Source organism: Mauremys mutica, chromosome 4 (genome assembly GCF_020497125.1).
Source record: "Mauremys mutica isolate MM-2020 ecotype Southern chromosome 4, ASM2049712v1, whole genome shotgun sequence".
Classification (NCBI taxonomy): domain Eukaryota; kingdom Metazoa; phylum Chordata; order Testudines; family Geoemydidae; genus Mauremys; species Mauremys mutica.
This window is the reverse complement of record NC_059075.1, coordinates 85,014,226-85,032,406: the sequence shown is the minus strand read 5'-3', so window position 1 is coordinate 85,032,406 and position 18,181 is coordinate 85,014,226. Positions and strand designations below refer to the sequence as shown.

Sequence of the window (18,181 nt, the reverse complement as noted above, 5' to 3'; positions counted from 1 at the left end):
GTGTATATACTGTTCCTTTGGGAACAGCAGACCTGATCTTTCTGTGAGTGTTCAGTGGATAAGGGACTGGATACTACAGGGAATGCTTGGAGATGGCTTGGGGATTGGTGTGTGCCATTCACTAATCTACAAAGAGGGAGCAGGTCCTGCAGAGGTCTAGAAGGAAGTACTTATGTTGCCAGAAGTGAGTGGCTTCAGGGAGCTGACTCACAGCAGGCACAGACAAGGCTGCCTGATGCTTAAGAACTGGTGCTGATGAGGTGCCTCACAACCCCGGGCATCCGAGGGGAGCATCCCTCCTCCAATTACTAGACTGTACTGCCTGTGCAAGTTTGGGGCCCTATTGTTCTACCAAAAGCTTGCATTCCCTTGGATGCTAGAATGGTTGTGGGAGAAAGGGAAGTAAGTTTGATGGTACTATTAGATTGTGAACTCTTAGAAATACTTTCTAGAATCTGCCCCACTAAAAGGCATGAGTCAAACTCAGTCACCTATTTCAGACTAATATTTAGTCACTTGCCTTTATTTTCCTCAATGTATTCTAATGTTCAGACACTTCTAATTTAACAATTGTGTGGAAAATCCATAGATTGCCTGTGTAAATCCTTTTGTAACATGCTTGAAGAAGTGCTTCAATGACCGTAACCCCTTTCTCCAATTCGGTGGAGGACCTGCATTAGCAATTTCAAACACACATGAAATCACTGACATAACTAGAGGCTAACTCTACAAATCTTTAATGTAGGCTCAAATATGCACCTCATGGCCAGGCAACAAAGAGTCATACACTCTTGCAACACAGTACTTTGGCAGTGCAACCCTTCATAGCAACCACACTTCTACATTAAAACAGCCATTAAAAAATATTTAGATCCCAGTACAATCTGCCCTCTCCCCACTTAAAAAAAAATTGTGACCATATAGGGATCCCTTTGCAATGCCACATGTGATATCAAATTAAGACATCCTGTGTCCCATTTGTGATAACAGAGACACCTTGGCTTCATAAACTGTTTTAAAAAGAACAAAAATGGGTTTTTCAGTCCTGCGCTTTTCATGACAAAATTAGTATCAACATGAAAAGAAAACCACTTATGTTATTGCAATGCTTAGTGAGGAACAATCTATTGTATGAAAATGAAATTACTGGACATCTTCTGCTGTATTTGGATATGTGGTTCCTGAGCACTAAGAGTTGTATGCATGATGCCTATGGATATGAAATTTACGGTCTTCTGAAATACTGCCAAAAGTAAAAAGCCTGCAATAATGTGCAGCCCAGGAAGCTTAAGATAATACAATTCCTTAGCCAATGTGTGTTTACATTTCCGCTGAAAGTGTAATAATCTTTAAACTCTGGCATTCACTTAATTAAACTCTGTTCTTTAATAAATGGTACAGTATACTTTCTAGTGCGAAAGAAAAAATCACATCTGTTACTTATAATATTGTATGTACAGTGGGTCTATTAAAAAATCAACACTTAATTGTTAACACTGTGGTAGCAGAGATGTCACAAATTTCACATACAGAGAGACTGTGGTATCTCCCATAGACCAGTGTGGTGACTGGTGGTAAGCACTAATGATGACCATTGTATTGGGATGTGAGCAGAGAGAATAATTACTAACTACCTCAGTGACCTATGGCCTGATTTACAAAGGTGCTGAACTCCTTCCATAGCTTGACCCCGGCTGAAGTTGCTTAGGCCACTAGTGTTAATATTTTTCATTAAAATAAAGACTAAAAAGCACTTACAGTCCCACAGCACTTTACCAACGCTAAGCCTGTTCTCAATAGGTGCTGAGCACCTACAACCCTCAATGAAATCAATGGGAGTTGTGGGTACTCAGCCTTTAACAACACCAGCTCCACACGCATACAGCATCACTTTTGGAGTGGAGGGCAGCAGGCAAACTAGCACATAGCACAATTCAGAGCAGATGTATCTGCCCCCTTTTAAAGCACAAACATATTACAATCGTTAAGCAAACTCCTCCTAAAGTGACCTTCTTATAAGCGAATATCAGAAATTCTTATTTGATCATTATGTTTACACCAAGTACTCTCCAGAAAACATACTTGTTATGCACACACGGCACAATGTATTTTGACACAAGGGAGTATTAAGGATACTGTTAAAAAGATATAAAGGAGTTAAAGAGAAAGAGAACACTGAAAGATCAGACTTGCCTTCCAAAGTAGCAAATCTGTAAAAAAAAAATAAACTGGAAAGTAAAATAATATTTCAAGAGGTTAAAAAAATGTACAGAAAAAAAGTGATGAATTCTGCCCTCTTAATTTTTCTGAGTAGCAAGTAGCCCCACTGATTTCAGTGGCACCAGCTGTGCAGGTACTGCTCAACATCAGTAAAGGGGGCAGAATTGACCCCTTAAGGTTGAAAGTTCTGAGAGTAAAATATTAAACATTGATCAAAACAAATTCTGACAGCAGGAGTTTGTTATTTTATTTCTGGTCAGGTTTCCAACACTTTCAGCATGAGTTGCTGAAAGGCTGTAAAGGAGCCAAATATCACAGTCTAGGGTTACTATTATAAGAAATATGCTGATGCATTCCATTCTTCATTTCAAGAAAACACTGAAATGTTGAAAAGATGAAGTAATAGACAGGCTCATTCACTTTAAGGGATTGTAGCTATTGCTTAGAGAAAATAACTCCACCAATGCTGCTGTATGTCTCAAAGGAAACAGAAATGTTACCTGTGCATCTATGTTTTTACGGGAGGAGGCAGGTGTGTTGGCATAGGAGCTGATGGAGGAGCTGGTGTTAATGTCATCGGTGCTGAGGTTATCTATGGTGTCACTGATCCCACTGCTAACGGAGCTGCTGTCATCCCAGCTGCAGAAAGAAGCACATGCTTTATACCCAAGCAAGACAATACTATAGCTGTTGAGGAATCCAAAGACATACAAGTGATAAAACGAAGTCTCAAGATGATTATTATTAATACAGATATATTCAAAGTGCAACTTTTGACCAGTATGAGGCTGTACTTCTTGGTGACCTACTTTCTATTGGATATCATATTCAATACTATAGATCATCACTTTATGATCACCTATTCTGTATTAGCAATAACATCCTGCCACCAGGATACTGGCTCAGCCCCCAGTTTATATAGCAAAATAACATTTAAACTAAACATCACTCCCTACCTCCTCAGTCCCAGAGGAGAACTGGTATGTTTAAGAAGATACTTCTTGAGAGATGAAGCAGGACTTTATTGACTCATCAGCATGGACAGGAACTTAAGTGGCGAAATTAATTTTTGAGCAAACTTCTGGACTCTGTCTTACTAACTGAACCTGGATAACAAACTATCATCTTCCATCACCAGCACCACCACCATCAGCGCCTAGTTATATTGTATGGTCGCCAAACAAGACAAAGGGACAGAAATTTATTTAGAAATAGCCATCTGGTTGTAGTTTTTAAAACTCTAATCAAATAATGCATTTGTTGTTTAACTAATGCATAACCCTGCTGACCCTTACATTCATACTCCTGACAGCTAGGTAAGACAATAGCTTATTATTTAGGACCAGCTTTTCCAGCACATGTTAGCTGCAGCTTTTTCCATCAAATATGAAAGACACAACTGGAAGTTTAGCACAAAAAATAACCACATATTTAAAGCAATTGGAAGGTCATAACAGACAAAAGAAAAAAAAATTTGAACATCAAGGCAGACACTCCACCCTTAATGTGCACTTAAAGTAAACTGTTCAAGTAAAGATTTACAAACTAGTATACAATGACTTCTTTTCTAAGGATAATAAAACCCCATTTGAATAACTGTCCTACAGGCAATGCTCCAAAGATGCCTTTGGAGCCCTTGCAGCCTACTGGTAAATACACATTTCAGAAAATGTAAAAACAAATATATCATAGACAAATTGTTAGCTGTAAAGAAGCCCATTAGAAGTTACTATTGTTTAGAAGAAAAAGATTTTTTCCTCCTAGGGCTAGTTTAATTTGGTTATATTTTGAAGAAGAAGAACTTAGTAATAGAAAAACAAAGATATAAGCTTTTTAAAATTAAATCTAAGTATCCTTGGAATATAACAGAATAAGCAAGAAGACCTCACAACAACAGTTTTAATGCAATTGCTGTTTCTAGTATTCCTTGTAATATACCACAGCTCATTATGTATGACCACACAGCATTCTCGTACTCCAATGGGCCCTGATTCAGCAAGACACTTAAGCATGTACCTAATGTTAAGCACCTGAGTAGCCCTATTTACATCAGCCAGTTCCCTTGACTTCAATTAGCCTGTTTACATGCTTACTGTGAGGCATGTGATTGCTGAAACGGAGACATAATGCCTATGAACAAAGTCAGAAACATGCATGTGACTGTACTAGTTGTTGTGGCTTTAAACAGAGACTGCACAGTGTTTTAGTTTAAATATTTGATCTACTTTCAATTTGTTATACTCTGATGGAGAAGATTAACCATTTAAACTTTATATATTAAAAAATATACTACTTCATTACCAAATTAAAAAAAACAAAACAGAATTGCAACATATGCGGGGCCCAGAGCTAGAATATCTTGCATTTTGCCTGCTAACAGCTAACCTACACTATTCTTGAAGAATGCTGATGCCACCAGTAAATGATACTGATGCACAAGCAAAGCTGTTTTGATAGGATAAGATGCGACATAAGCTAAAATCAGCCAGGTCAATTTCAGCTTTACTCCAAAGCATTCCAGAGTGTGTGGGTGGGGGGGGGTGAGGGGAGAGGAGGAATCAGTCTAACAAAAAGGGAGAGAATTAAATGGGCGGGAAAAAGAAACCTTGGACTATTTAAAACAGAGTTTTAAAAAAAGGCAATATAAGCAATTACTTTGCACCGTACTTTCAAGCAAGACAGATCACTGACTTTATTTTAATATAACTGTTGTACTCTGGACTCTGTAGATAAGATCATCATGGAAGTAGGTTTATCTGTTACTTGGCTAAATCTTTCACAAAATAAAATCTGTACAACATACATCTGGGTACAAACAGTAGGAGGATTAATTTGATCCAATTAAAATACATGCATATTTTAACCTCTTTTTCTTCATTCCAGTGTATGTAAAGTTATTCATCCAGTATTCTAAAGAAATAATAATATGATGAGTAATACACATTACACTATATCCTATCATATACCCAGGGTCATAAAAAACATAGAGCTCTAAAAAAATGTATAAATCGAATCACTGTGTATGCCACCCTGCAAAGGCAGGGTATAGTCTCCTCATAGAGGACCTAATCAGTTACCAAATTGATAAATGTCCATTTCACATTGTTTCTTTAAAAGATGCCCCAAAACCGCATGAATTAGTTCACATTATTACCTTGCTTCCGTGTCTTGATGGCTAAAGTCAAAAGAGAGGAAGCCGAAAGGGAAATCTAACAGCCCTCACAATTACAACATTCCTGGCTCTCTGAGCCATGATAACTTCTTTGTAATTTAGCTGGTGCAATTAATAATTTCTGATGTCAGCAAAAGTCAACTCAGCCATAACGCAAAGCTGGAGCCTTTGGGCTTTCCTTCATCCACTTGATCAATCAACTGAAACTCTACTTGGGTTACTCAAAATTACATGAATTCTTGGAAGTATATTTATTTCAACCTCTTGCCCCATGTACATGGAAGTAGTACAACAACGTTCTCAAAGGATATCAGCACAACTGAAAACATGTCAGATTGTAAACAGGGTCAAGCTATAGCAATAGCTATATAGCTTATATTGCTATTTCAAATATTGTAACATCTGAAGAGATAAGAGACATCCAAAGGGTGTAACAAGACCCTAGAGAGGCCTGGAGCTCTCAGTCACAGTGCCATCAAGTTTAAGGGACCACTAGATCATCTAGTCTGACCTCCTGTATATCACCAACACCACCCAACATACTTGTATTAATTAAGATGGAGTAAATGGGCCAAAGATGTTAACATAACACCCATGCACTAAACCTAATAACTGAAATAAGAAAAAAAGCACTACAAACCACAGAAGACTAGATTATTATGTGCCACAGGCAGAGAATAGGAAGGACTGATTTGCACCAGTGCTCAAAGACCCTGTAATAGCAGGAAAATAATTAATAAGATATATCCAGATAATCCTGGCAAGTGATCCACACCCCACGGGCTGCAGAGGAAGGCAAAATATGCCCATGGTCATTGCCAAACTGACCCGAGGGAAAATTCCTTCCCAACCCCATACATGGAGATCAATTAGACTCTGAACCATTGAATCAATGGGAATTTGGGTGCTAAGTATTCGCCAGGATCAAGCCTACACCATGCACTGAGGAACAGACTCTATTATACCACTAATAATTATTTTTGGCTGATGTTATATTTGAATAGCATCTGTTTCCTGATGCTCTGAATTGAAAATAAAGTTTCACAATGAAAGCCGGGATATGTAAGAACCTGAATAGCCTAGTATCAACATATTAACTTGAATATTTTCATGTCTACTTTTGGAGTATGGGCGATGGCTCCTATCACGCATCCAATTGTCAGCCTAACTCTCTCATATCTTACCCTGTTCCACTGTGTGACTCACCACCTCATAGACAACAAGCTGACGATGAATTAACTAAGGGCCCTTGGGTTTTCACCCTCCCACAGTTACTGTTTCTCTGACCCACATACACTTCTCCTACTCGAAAGCTGCATCTTTCAATCTCTTCCATAGCAGCACTCTCTCCTAAGAGGTGCTTTAGAGCAGTGGTTCTGAACCAGGGGTCAGGAGCCCCCAGAGTCTGTGAGCAGGTTTCAGGGGGTCCGTCAAGCAGGGCCAGCATTAGACTCACTGGGGCCCAGGTCAGAAAGCCAAAGCCCCACCAAATGAGGCTGAACCCTGGGCCCTGAGGAACTTAGCTTCACGGGGGCCCCTGTGGTATGGGGCCCCAGGCAATTGCCCTGCTTCCTACCCCCTAACGTTGTCCCTGGCTTTTATATGCAGAAAGCCAGTTGTGGCACAGGTGGGCTGTGGAGTTTTTATAGCATGGTAGGGAGGGCCTCATAAAGAAAAAAGTTGAGAACCCCAGCTTTAGAGCAGTGGTTTTCAAACTTTTTTTCTGGCGACCCAATTAAAAAAATTGTTGATGCCCATGACCCAACAGAGCTGGGGACGAAGGGCTTGGGGTGTGGCCTGCTGATTGCGCCACTCCCAAGGGGCCAGAGCAATTCCCCACCCCAGGACCAGCCCCGGCTGCACTGGCAGCTCAGCCCAGCAGACACAGTCGCCTCCCAGAAGGGCTGGTGAGTGAGGCCAGGAGGCAGGGTGTGGGGGAGTGGGTCTCTGGAGGGCCTGGGGGAGTGCTGCTGGGCTGTGAGGGGGTGGGGAAGATCTGTATGTTGGGGCACTAGGGAGTGGGGGTTCTGTGGGGGGTGCTGGGCAGTTGTGGTAGGGCTGTGAGCAGGGGGTGCTGGGCAGGGGTGGTGTTGTGCAGGGCGCTGTGCATTTGTGGCAGGGTCGGGGGGGTGTTGGGCATAGCGGGTCTGGGGAGGGTCTCTGGGGGGAGTTCTGGTGTTGGGTGGGAGGAGGGGGAGAATGTGTGGCGCAGCATGGGTCCACCCCGAGGGGAAGGGGCATGCTGGCAGCACAGGGCCGGGCGGGCCATTGTGTGTCTTGCAACTGAAGATTTGTAAATAGTGCCCTTGGACTGGGCTGGGCAGAGCGGGGCCACCTCTGCCATGCCATGCCCCTGGCCGGCCCCTCACTCCAGGGACCAACCCCCCTGCACCATGCTCCAGAGCCCCATGGGGGCCTACAAATATGTTTGGTGACAAGCCCACCAAAGGTTAATCCGGCCCTGCTTGTTGCTGTTGTGTCTGTGTTTTTTTAAAACAATCTATCAGCGTATTCCCCTTTAATAATATTCTTGTCCATAGAGTTGTCTGCTTTTGTCTATTTGGAAGGTGCGCAAGTATCACCACACAATCCTCAGGACAACCTATCACCGCAGATGTCATTCATATTAGCATATTCAATGCAAACTATCAATTAAATCATTACTAACTAGTGCCATTGTCCAAGTTTGAATTTTGCCCTTATACTGACGTGTGTATTTTATAACTTCTCTCTGGAGCTTCAAAATCAAAAACAAAATTACAATGAACAGCTTCAAAAGGATTGTTTGTCAAAGAGGGGAAGCAGAGCCTTAGGGCATCTACAGTATTTCAGCTGGAAACATGGCAATTACCCTTTTCCACCTAAAGCTTTAACTGTTTATTTGCTGATTGAGGAAGAAAAACTTCATAGTACAAAATTAAAAAACAAACAAACAAAAACTTAAAAACTCATAAAATCTTCCACAAAGAAAGCCTCACAATAAAGCTATACTTAAATTTCCATTGTTTCCTTTGGGATCCAGGATGATACTGACATGATTGTATCAGGAATTCAAGAAACCATATTGAATCACTTGCATGCTTTCCCCTCCCCGCCAAAATGTTATAATACCAGTATGCCAAATAAATGTCTGCAGAAGAGTGGCTGAAGAGAGCATCTATTTGAAAGAGTAACTGTAAATGTAATGAAAATATTTCATATGCATATGAATCATCTACAATATTGAAGTAAGTCCCCTTTGTCACATTTCTATATGTTTACTTACATTTTCAAATGAAACGTTTCAGAGCCAACCAAATTTGGAGTTTAGAGGCACCAATGTTACATTTGAACAGCTCTGAAAAGTGAGAATGCCAAAACATTTCGAAAAAGCAAACCATGAAGGATCTGACCATCATGTAGCAAGTTTCCAGCTGGTCTTGTTGAGACAGAATCTAATCCTTTTAATGACATCCCATATCATGCTGCATAGTTAGACTTTCAGAAATCTTGCCAAAGCGGCTCAGACCATTTTAGTTTTTAGGGACTATTCAGTTTTTATTCAATAAAACATTCCGTTTCGTTAAATTGTATTTTAACTAAGATATGATTTCAGGAATATTTTTGAAGGCTATATTAGAAAAAGAATCGTAATCACCAGATGATAATATTTAGTCCAGCAAAAGACATTTAAAAGATTTATAAAAGTTATAGGTGGCCTCTTCATATTTACTCTGCCCCCTTTCTTAGTCCCTAATCAAAATTCTTCTATCAGCAGTGACATAGTATTCTTTCCCTCTTTCCCGCTCTTTTAAAACTGGAACAAGACCAGCCACTGACAGACTTTCTGTGTGCACAATCAAGCGCACACCATCTAGGGGATTTTCATCCTATCTGAGCTTGCCCCATGGAATCTACCTTCAGAAACGTTCTGAAGATTCTCAGGAAAAAAAACAAATCACCATGTCAGTTTCTATAGAAACTAATAATCTCACATTGGAAAAGCAGAAATTTAAAGTGTGAAATCATCATGCTTTACCTGATCATATTTGGAATAAAAAAATCATCAGCTAGTCACTATATATAACCACTAAGCACTGCAGCCAGACTGCTGTATTAAGTTGCAAACATTTGACTGGTGGAACTTGTTTTTTGGCCATTGTTCAACACAATTGTTCCTGTGAAACTACACTGCCTCGAGGGGTTGGAGATAAATCAGCATGAGTTGGTGTGTCTGACCCAAACGTAGGTTTAGCACTAACCCACAACAACATGAAAGGAATCCTGTAAAAAGTTTTTAGTCAGATACTAACTCTTGTCTGCTGGAGTTGCACTTCACCATTCATATTTTGTAGATCTTCTTATATAAGTACTTGCATAATCCCCTTTACTGTAGTTTCTGAGCACCTATGAAGTGTATAAGTAAGGGACTAATCCTGAAATTAGTGCACAGGAAGGGGACCCTGTGCCTCTGAGTCTGCCTGCATAGTCAATTGCAGGATCAGGGCCTAATTTAGCCACCGGTTGAATGTCTAGGGCTTGACCTGGATCTCACCCCATTTTCTTCCAGCTCCATTGACTCCCTTGGAGTTACTCCTGATTTACACTAGTGGAAGTTGGCAGGAGAATCAGAACTCTTGTACCATTGCTGAGATCAAGGTTAAGCTTTACTGTTAGTGATAATAATCCCTATAAAAATGTTGCACCATACTTTTGTTTTAGTAACAGATAAATCCTTTGTTTTCCAAACAGTAAAAGCAACAAATCAAGGCTGCAAATCAATAGTACTTATTTACACCCGAACGCGCGCGCACACACACAAACCAAGGATATAAACTCTGATCCAGCGTACAGTTTGTATAAATGGGTGGTGAAGTGAGGAAGCCCACAGAGCTGAAAGAGGTGGTTTTGAGGGCTTTAGTGGCCCCTGCAATTGTTGCGTTCCCTAAGCCACTGCACAAACTCTCTGCATTCTTCCCCTTTACAACTGATCTGTAGTATTTTTTCTGTTTTCAGGCTCTTCCACATCCACAGAGAGAGTGCAGGATTTCCCCCATGGACATATATGGGAGTTCTGCATGTGGATCACAATTAGGATTTGCCTTTTCTTTTTTCATTAAATGTTCTCCTCCTCTCTCCAGCTGGAGGAAATCAATAGTGTGAACCCTCAGAGCATCTACATTGACTGGAGCAGAGGGGCTGGGCTAAGAAACATGCTCCAGGATGACTGATCAGAGCAATTCCCACAGAGTTGAGAATTACCTTAGAAGAATGTCAGACTAACTGTGAATTTCAGAATCTTTGGGTCTTTCTGTAGTTGCCCCTTGATTTTGCCCCTGCAAAGATTTTACACTTCTCCTGATCCAAAAGCTGACACCTCAAGAATCACAGTGCCCTCTTACATTGTACTAGGGCATTAGTTCAATAACAGAAGAGAGTGCTACCTATTGAAATACCAACAGCATTTCCTGACACAATGCCTTCTGAATACCTAGATTTTCTCTGGAGGTCTCCCATCTAAGTACTAGCTAGCTCCGGACCTTATTTAGCTTGTGAATCTTATAGGACAGGGGTAGGCAACCTATGGCAGGAGCCGGAGGTGACACATGAGCTGATTTTCAGTGGCACTCACACTGCCTGGGTCCTGGCCACCGGTCCAGGGGCTCTGCATTTTAATTTAATTTTAAATGAAGTTTCTTAAACATTTTAAAAACCTTATTTACTTTACATACAACAATAGTTTAGTTATATATTATACACTTATAGAAAGAGACCTTCTAAAAACGTTAAAATGTATTACTGGCACACGAAACCTTAAATTAGAGTGAATAAATGAAGACTCGGCACAGCACTTCTGAAAGGTTGCCGACCTCTGTTATAGGATCACATCATAAGGAGATACAGTTGCAGAAATTCTGCTTCACAGATCAAGCAAAGATTGTACATTAGAGATCCACATTTCTGATACAATATAAAAATATTGTTCGTAATGCAAAGGCATATGGAATAAGAGTTAATGAGCTGGATTCTTATTGTTTTGATGTAAATCAACCATTAAAATGTGGGAGGAAAGGGGTGAACTACAGTAAAGAAACAAAAATATCCTGAAATGCAACAGGTATTCAGGTTCCATGGTGATAAAAACCTAGATGGATAGATTAGCCAGCATTAGCAAGCATAGTGGGAAAAGCTCTGAGCATTATTATCCCACGTTGGTGTTTCTGCTCACTCTCAAACAGGACAACCTATATGCACATGTGACTGTCAAGTGCCATGAACTCACTGACAAGGCCATCCCAAAAGATGGATGGACACTCCATACACTCACATAACTGAAACCTACCTGTAAGTGGCATGGTAGAATGTGACCTCTTCTTTCCCTGTCATCCTGTTTTTCCTCTCCTGCCTTTATGCAGTATTGCAATGACAGCATGGGGGGCATGGATCAGCATTCATGTTGCACTCCCCGTCAGTACCCGGACTGGGCCAGGGAAGCTAATGATCCAACCAATGGACCAAATTTGGTGATGAATCCTGGGCACATGCCACCTGAGTTAGTTGTGCATATGTTAAGAAGAATGACAGCACTATACAAAAGTTCTCCAATCTCTTCAGATCTGCCCATTGCTATCCGCCTCAACCAGGATTCAGCACAGGAAACTGCAGAGAGAAAGTGCAGAACTCCTGTGTGCCAAGAACTGAAGTAACTGCCAGTCATTGAAGCTCTCCATTATTTATAATGGACCATAAAAGTGCTTTATAAAATAATCAAGGTACAGCTCCTGCCCCAAACTGCATACAGTCAAACACAGATTTTTCACACTTGGAACATCTCTTACATCTTGTTTCATACAATACTGATGAAAGGCAACTGAACACACATGGACACAGGGATAATGTATGCACACTTACACTGTGCTCCCACAGTAAAAAGAGGACAGAGACTAAATTTGGTCTTGCTAAAATATTAGAATTAGCCAACATATGTTCTGAATAAAATCAAACTTGGCAATAAAAGTAGTTAATTTGATCACTGGGAGCAGGATTGTCCCCAAAGAAGCCAAACCACTGAAGAAAGAATGACTTATCATGCCATGATTTAAAGAACACACACACACACAATCAATCCATAGAATCCATTTTACTACTTAATTATACAGACACATTGTGCTGAAGATGTCAGTATCAGCTCAGTAAGCAGTTGGTTTTCTGGTGGAATTGCAACATTTTAAGTAGCATCAGTAAGTCTTGGGCTTGTTTCAAAGAAACTGCAAATGTAAAGGATCGTACTCCTTAACACAGGCAAGTACTTCCATGGAAGCCAATGAAACTTTGCACAAGTAAGAACTACATGCATGAAAAAAAAGACTGCAGATCAAATCCTAAAATGTCAACGAGCAGACCTCACTCACAATGGCGTGACAACAGCCCCAAAAGCTATTGTTACACAATGCAGAGCGTGAGAGCGCTCACTCTTGTAAAAGCAGGTTCTTAATTTTGCACAAAAAGCAAACTAACAGTGCAAGAATATTACAAAGCCCCTAACATAGCTTCCTGAGAGGGATGAAAGGTCTGTAACTCTAATGGGAAAGATACTGATTTCTAAACCAAGTTACTTATAATGAAATAAGAACAACTTCATGCTAATAGTCAATAAATATATTTGTAACTGGCTGAAGCATAGATGAAGTCAGTAGAAAAAAATATACTTTCTCTCAATTCTTGCATATTAAATTCCCTGATATTTTATGAAAATATACCTAAACAATAAAATCTTGATTTAATTTATTATTCTGCACTTAAAATGGAATACAGAGTGAAGTGAGAAAGAAGCTTCCGGTGTAAAAACTGCCTGTATTTAAACAAAGCTCTTGCACAGAGTTCATGCTCTTGAAAGTATAGAAAACTTCCTACCTTGTAATATTCCTAGGCCAAAGCATTTCTCCACTTTGCTTCCCATGAAGAGTTCCAGAGAAAGGGCTTAGATTTATTTTACACGTTGATACCTTCATCAGGCTACCATTAAAAACTCTGCTAAAGAAACCAGCTTTTAATTTAAATATATGAAGAGATATTTTAAGAAGAGCAAGGTTGTTTTTCAGCAGAGCACTCAACACTTAGCAGCTCTGAAAGACACTAAAAGTAAGAGCTAGCTAGAAGGTGATCATCAAACTCCCCTGAAAAGAAATCTGATCCCTCAACTAAATTAACCTCTGAAGTGCTGAAGGAGTGAGAGGTCAAGACTTTCTGCTGGTACTAGGTCATCTGGGAAAAGTTGTAATGTGGTGGCAGTGAAGCGGCCAGCTTATGCAAACCTCTAGATCAGATATCATAAGGTACGGAGTAAAAGCCGAAGTGAGAATACCTGTAACTTTGTATTTTCTACTAGCTCAACAGCATAGTTTGATCACAGCTGCAACCCTTTAATCTGAAAAATATTTCAAAATCTATTTTCATTTAAACCATGTTGAAAAATTAGACTAACATTTTTCCTTTTTAACATTTTCACAGAAGACTCTCTGATAACACTGAATAAATACACTTGTTTGTTTACATTCATTGTATTTAAATGAGAATTTAGCAGTGTCAAAAGAGAATAATAGGCATTCCAATTATTTTGCCATAACATATACAGAGACTTAAATGGCTGCAGTCTAGATATAACATATACCTCATAAATCCATTCCTTAGTGACTCTTTCAATTTTCAATACAGAACCTGTGGCATGTGTGGCATGAGGAATCATTATGGTACTGTGGCAAGGTATACGGATTTTGTCTGAGAAGGGTTTGAATTAACTAATCCATATTCACCACTGGAAAATAAGAAGTATATTACATCACTTCAAGAGAAACAGAAATGGCTAATTATGTATACTGAATAGAGGAAAAATTATGTTACAGTTATTAAGATTAAAAATAATTTTGAAGCCAACATGAAATAAATACAACTTGATAGAATTCTATCCAAAAACTTTGCAATCTCGTATATGAAATCACCTTTGAAATTCTACTATAGAAAATGATGTTGTTATATTTATTATTTGTATTACACTAGATATCAAAGGCCCCAGTCAAGATTATGTTTGTACTGCATCCAGCACAAACTGAAAGTCTGTGGGGGCAGGAACTCTTTTATTTTAAAGGCCAGATTCCTGCAGTTGCATCTACGTGTGTAGAGCCTATGTGAAGTCTCAACGTGGATATAAGGCTCTACTCAGATGGATCTAACTGTAGGATCAAGAAAACACCTATTCATGCATGTAACTCAATACAGAGAGGAAGGAGAAAGACAAGAATGAGAATAATAGTAACACAAAGCTACATAGAACAGCTAAGGGCTTGATCCAAAGCCCAGTGAAGTAAGTGAAAAGATTCCCTTTGGCTGCATTGAGTGTTGGTTAGATCAGATCATAAGTGTACAATTTGGAGGCTTCCCAGTTTTTGTTGTTTTAAATAACTCCCATGGACATACGTTAATAAATGCTAAATGTTCTGGATCCATGCAACATAGCAAGTTATGAGGAATGATTCATTTGGTAATTTTTCTAAGGGTAATCAATGCCTGTATAATTAATATGGTTCAGGACATACAATAAATAAAATCCATTACGGTACAGCACATTTTCCAAGGAGTTCAAGCTCTAACCAGGAAAGAACACAACACATGTGAAGTGTGTTCAGTTTCTGGGGAGAGAACTTCCCATTTTTCAAGGGGAGTCGGGGGGGGGGGGGTTATTGGTGGGGCTGGTAGCACTGCCTATTATTAAGGTTGCCTGACACTTCACATTAGAAGTTTCCGTTTTCAGTTGCTTATAACTTTGCCAAACTTTTAACTCTTTGGGCTGAAATTTTCTATGCTATATGCCTCCCTCAGATTGAATTTTTTGGGAAATTTCAGCAAAATGATGTAGTCATTTCAGAAAACACGGCTAGGGAAAAAGTCATTCTTTTGCCCATGTTAAAAAAATTCTTGATACTGTGATGGAGGTGGACTGTGGCTGGGACTTGGAGGGATGAGACTGGAAATGTTTGGGCAAGGAGACTGGGACTGGATTAGTAAGGAGACTGGGGAGCTGGGGTGAAGGCAAGCTAGGACTGGTTGAGTAAGGACACCGGGACTGGTAACTGATGGGGAGGGAAGCCTGGAGGTGGTTGGGCCAGGAGATTGGGGCTGGAGCTGGTGAGGGAAACACGAACAGACTGGGAGTAGGAATCAGTGGGCAGGGACAGGGAAATGGGGGCAGTGAGGCGGGAAAGACAAGGAGCTGATAGGCAGGGGGAGAACCGAGATCTGCGAGGCCAAAAGACTGAGACTATGAGCCAAGGAAGACTGAGATGGGATGAGGAGCCTGAGCAGGAGACTGGGACTAGGACCCGGGAGTCAGAGTGAGAACACAGAATGGATGAGAAACCAGGAGAGGGGGGGGAACTTGGACTGACTGAGCAAGTAGACTTGAGCTGGGGGCCACTAAGACTGTGAAAAAATATTATGTGATTGAGTCATTAAATACTGAATCATAACACATAAAGGGGGGAATTAAGGTTTCAACCACAATGATAAAGAGTCCTGTGGCACCTTATAGACTAACAGACGTATTGGAGCATAAGCTTCTGTGGGTGAATACCCACTTTGTCTTCATCTGACGAAGTGGGTACTCACCCACGAAAGCTTATGCTCCAATACGTCTGTTAGTCTATAAGGTGCCACAGGACTCTATTGTTTTTTACAGATCCAGACTAACACGGCTACCCCTCTGATACTTAACCATAATGATGTTCTTTTAATATAGTTTTTGTGTTATATAAAAATGACATTTCCTATAGTTTACACTATTACTGCCCACCTTCTAGGGTGTCCAGATATCCCAATATTTGGGCCTTTTTCTTATATAGGCACCGATTACCCCTCACCCCCTGTCCCGATTTTTCACATTTGCCATCTGGTCACCCTACCACCTTCAAGCACACTGACTCTCAGCTTTACAGGAACAGACACACTCATTCATTTTTGAAAGACGATTTATTTATCAGGCTAAAAACTAGTGTTAGATTTCTAATCTATCTAGGTTAGATCTCAGTTATTCAGGTTACTGATGAGTGAGTGTGTCATGGAAGCAAGATGGGCAGACTTTCACATGAAGGGGTCAGGGAGAGGCAATACTGTGCTGTAGCCTTAGTTTCATCTCTAGAAAAACACCAGTCATTCATTTGAAAGTCAAAGAGAACAGAAGGAAAGAACAGAAGTCAGAAAAAGTCTACCATAGTGGACTATTAACCCTTTTGAGACTAGATATTCTACAGCATATAAATATACATCCTTTTTGCATTATGACATCTTTTTGGTTGAAAGAGTTAAAATGCAAGTGTTCCTAAGAGTCTAAAATACATGCTCTAGGAGATAAATTCTCCTGCCAAAACCTCCAAATAAGCGAGTCAAAGCCCAAACTTTCCTTTCTATTCTGGAGCCTATATTTTAGTGGATACCATGTTACTATAGTAACACAGAAGACTGGTTTATAGAGGATGGTGGATGTGACAATTTGCTATTTAGAACAAATATAAATAATCAAAGCAACTTGGAAAAGCATCATTTAACATAAACGTTTGTGTTTTAGCAAGAAAAGAGAGGCTGTTAATGTAATTCCTTTCTGCAGCTGGACCATTATCTGTATTAAACTAGATTAGTGATGAATAAAAGATAGGAGCACCACTCTTATGCTTTTTAATGGTGTCTCCAACTTGGAGCACAGTCACCCACTCTTTCACTGCATATTTGTATAATGACAAGCTAGAAGCCTCATTGGCTTGTTGAGGATTACGTGGGAGAGATATTAAGGTAGTTACAACATGCACTACTTTAAACAAAATATGCATTATCCATAACCCATAAAAAGAGAGTGAAGACACTGATGTGCTATTCATGCCCTACTCCTGCCTCTGTTGATGCCAATGGTAACAGTCCTTGTGTGTCATCTATTAGTTTGATCATACAAAAGTTATTATGCTGGATAACCAAACTGAAATAGCTAATTTTTCTTTTATAAGCTATAATACAATAACCTTCATTTCTAGTTACTTGCCTACATAGGAAAGCCCTATAGAATTTTATAGAAAATTAGAGCATTTCTTTAGGTTTTCAGATCCATCCCATACAAGTTTGTATTAAATTGTATCCCTGTTACAGCATTTTACAGGATAGATTTTAAAAAAACCTGTCTATTAAATTCAATGGACCTGAGTCTCCACTCCACAACACCAGTTTTACACTGACATGTCGTCACTGGAGCCACTCTCTCATAGAACTGGTATAACAGTGCAGAAAGAGTCCTTATACATTTTTAAAATAATTCCTATTGAATTCATATATAACACTTTGAAATTCTTTAGGACTTTTTAATTTAAATCAGAGTATTAAAGGAAGGATTAGATTTCATTTTATTTTGAAAACCTATATACCAGGACTGGAATCAAACATGATTTTTCTAACAGTGATCAAATCACTTAAAATGGGGATTTAGAACGGAAGTCCTGACACAATCTTTATCGGAGTGTTACAACTATATACTATGCTATGATGTATTCTTAGTGTAATTACCACAGGGAACAACAATGATGTAAATCTGCAATTCAATAGCCAGCCCTCATTTTAAAAAGTCTATGCTCAGGGGAAATAATGGGGTTCTGCGTGGCATAGTCTAGTTCCTTTCAGTGTCAAATCAAATCTGAAAACTTCAGCCTAGCAAACAGCAAAAAAACCATAGCATCCAATCTGCTAATTCTCTAAATTCAAATAAAAACAAGATCATAG

At 39.7% G+C, this 18,181-nt stretch overlaps 1 protein-coding gene across 1 annotated transcript in view; it reads right to left on the bottom strand.

The window, feature by feature from the left end:
* NAV2 (neuron navigator 2) overlaps positions 1-18,181 on the bottom strand; it is a 674,749-nt gene that overhangs the window by 69,494 nt on the left and 587,074 nt on the right. The window contains exon 13 of the mRNA XM_045013837.1: positions 2,721-2,859. Within this exon, the coding sequence (XP_044869772.1) occupies positions 2,721-2,859 (139 nt within the window). The remainder of the gene's footprint in view (positions 1-2,720; positions 2,860-18,181) is intronic.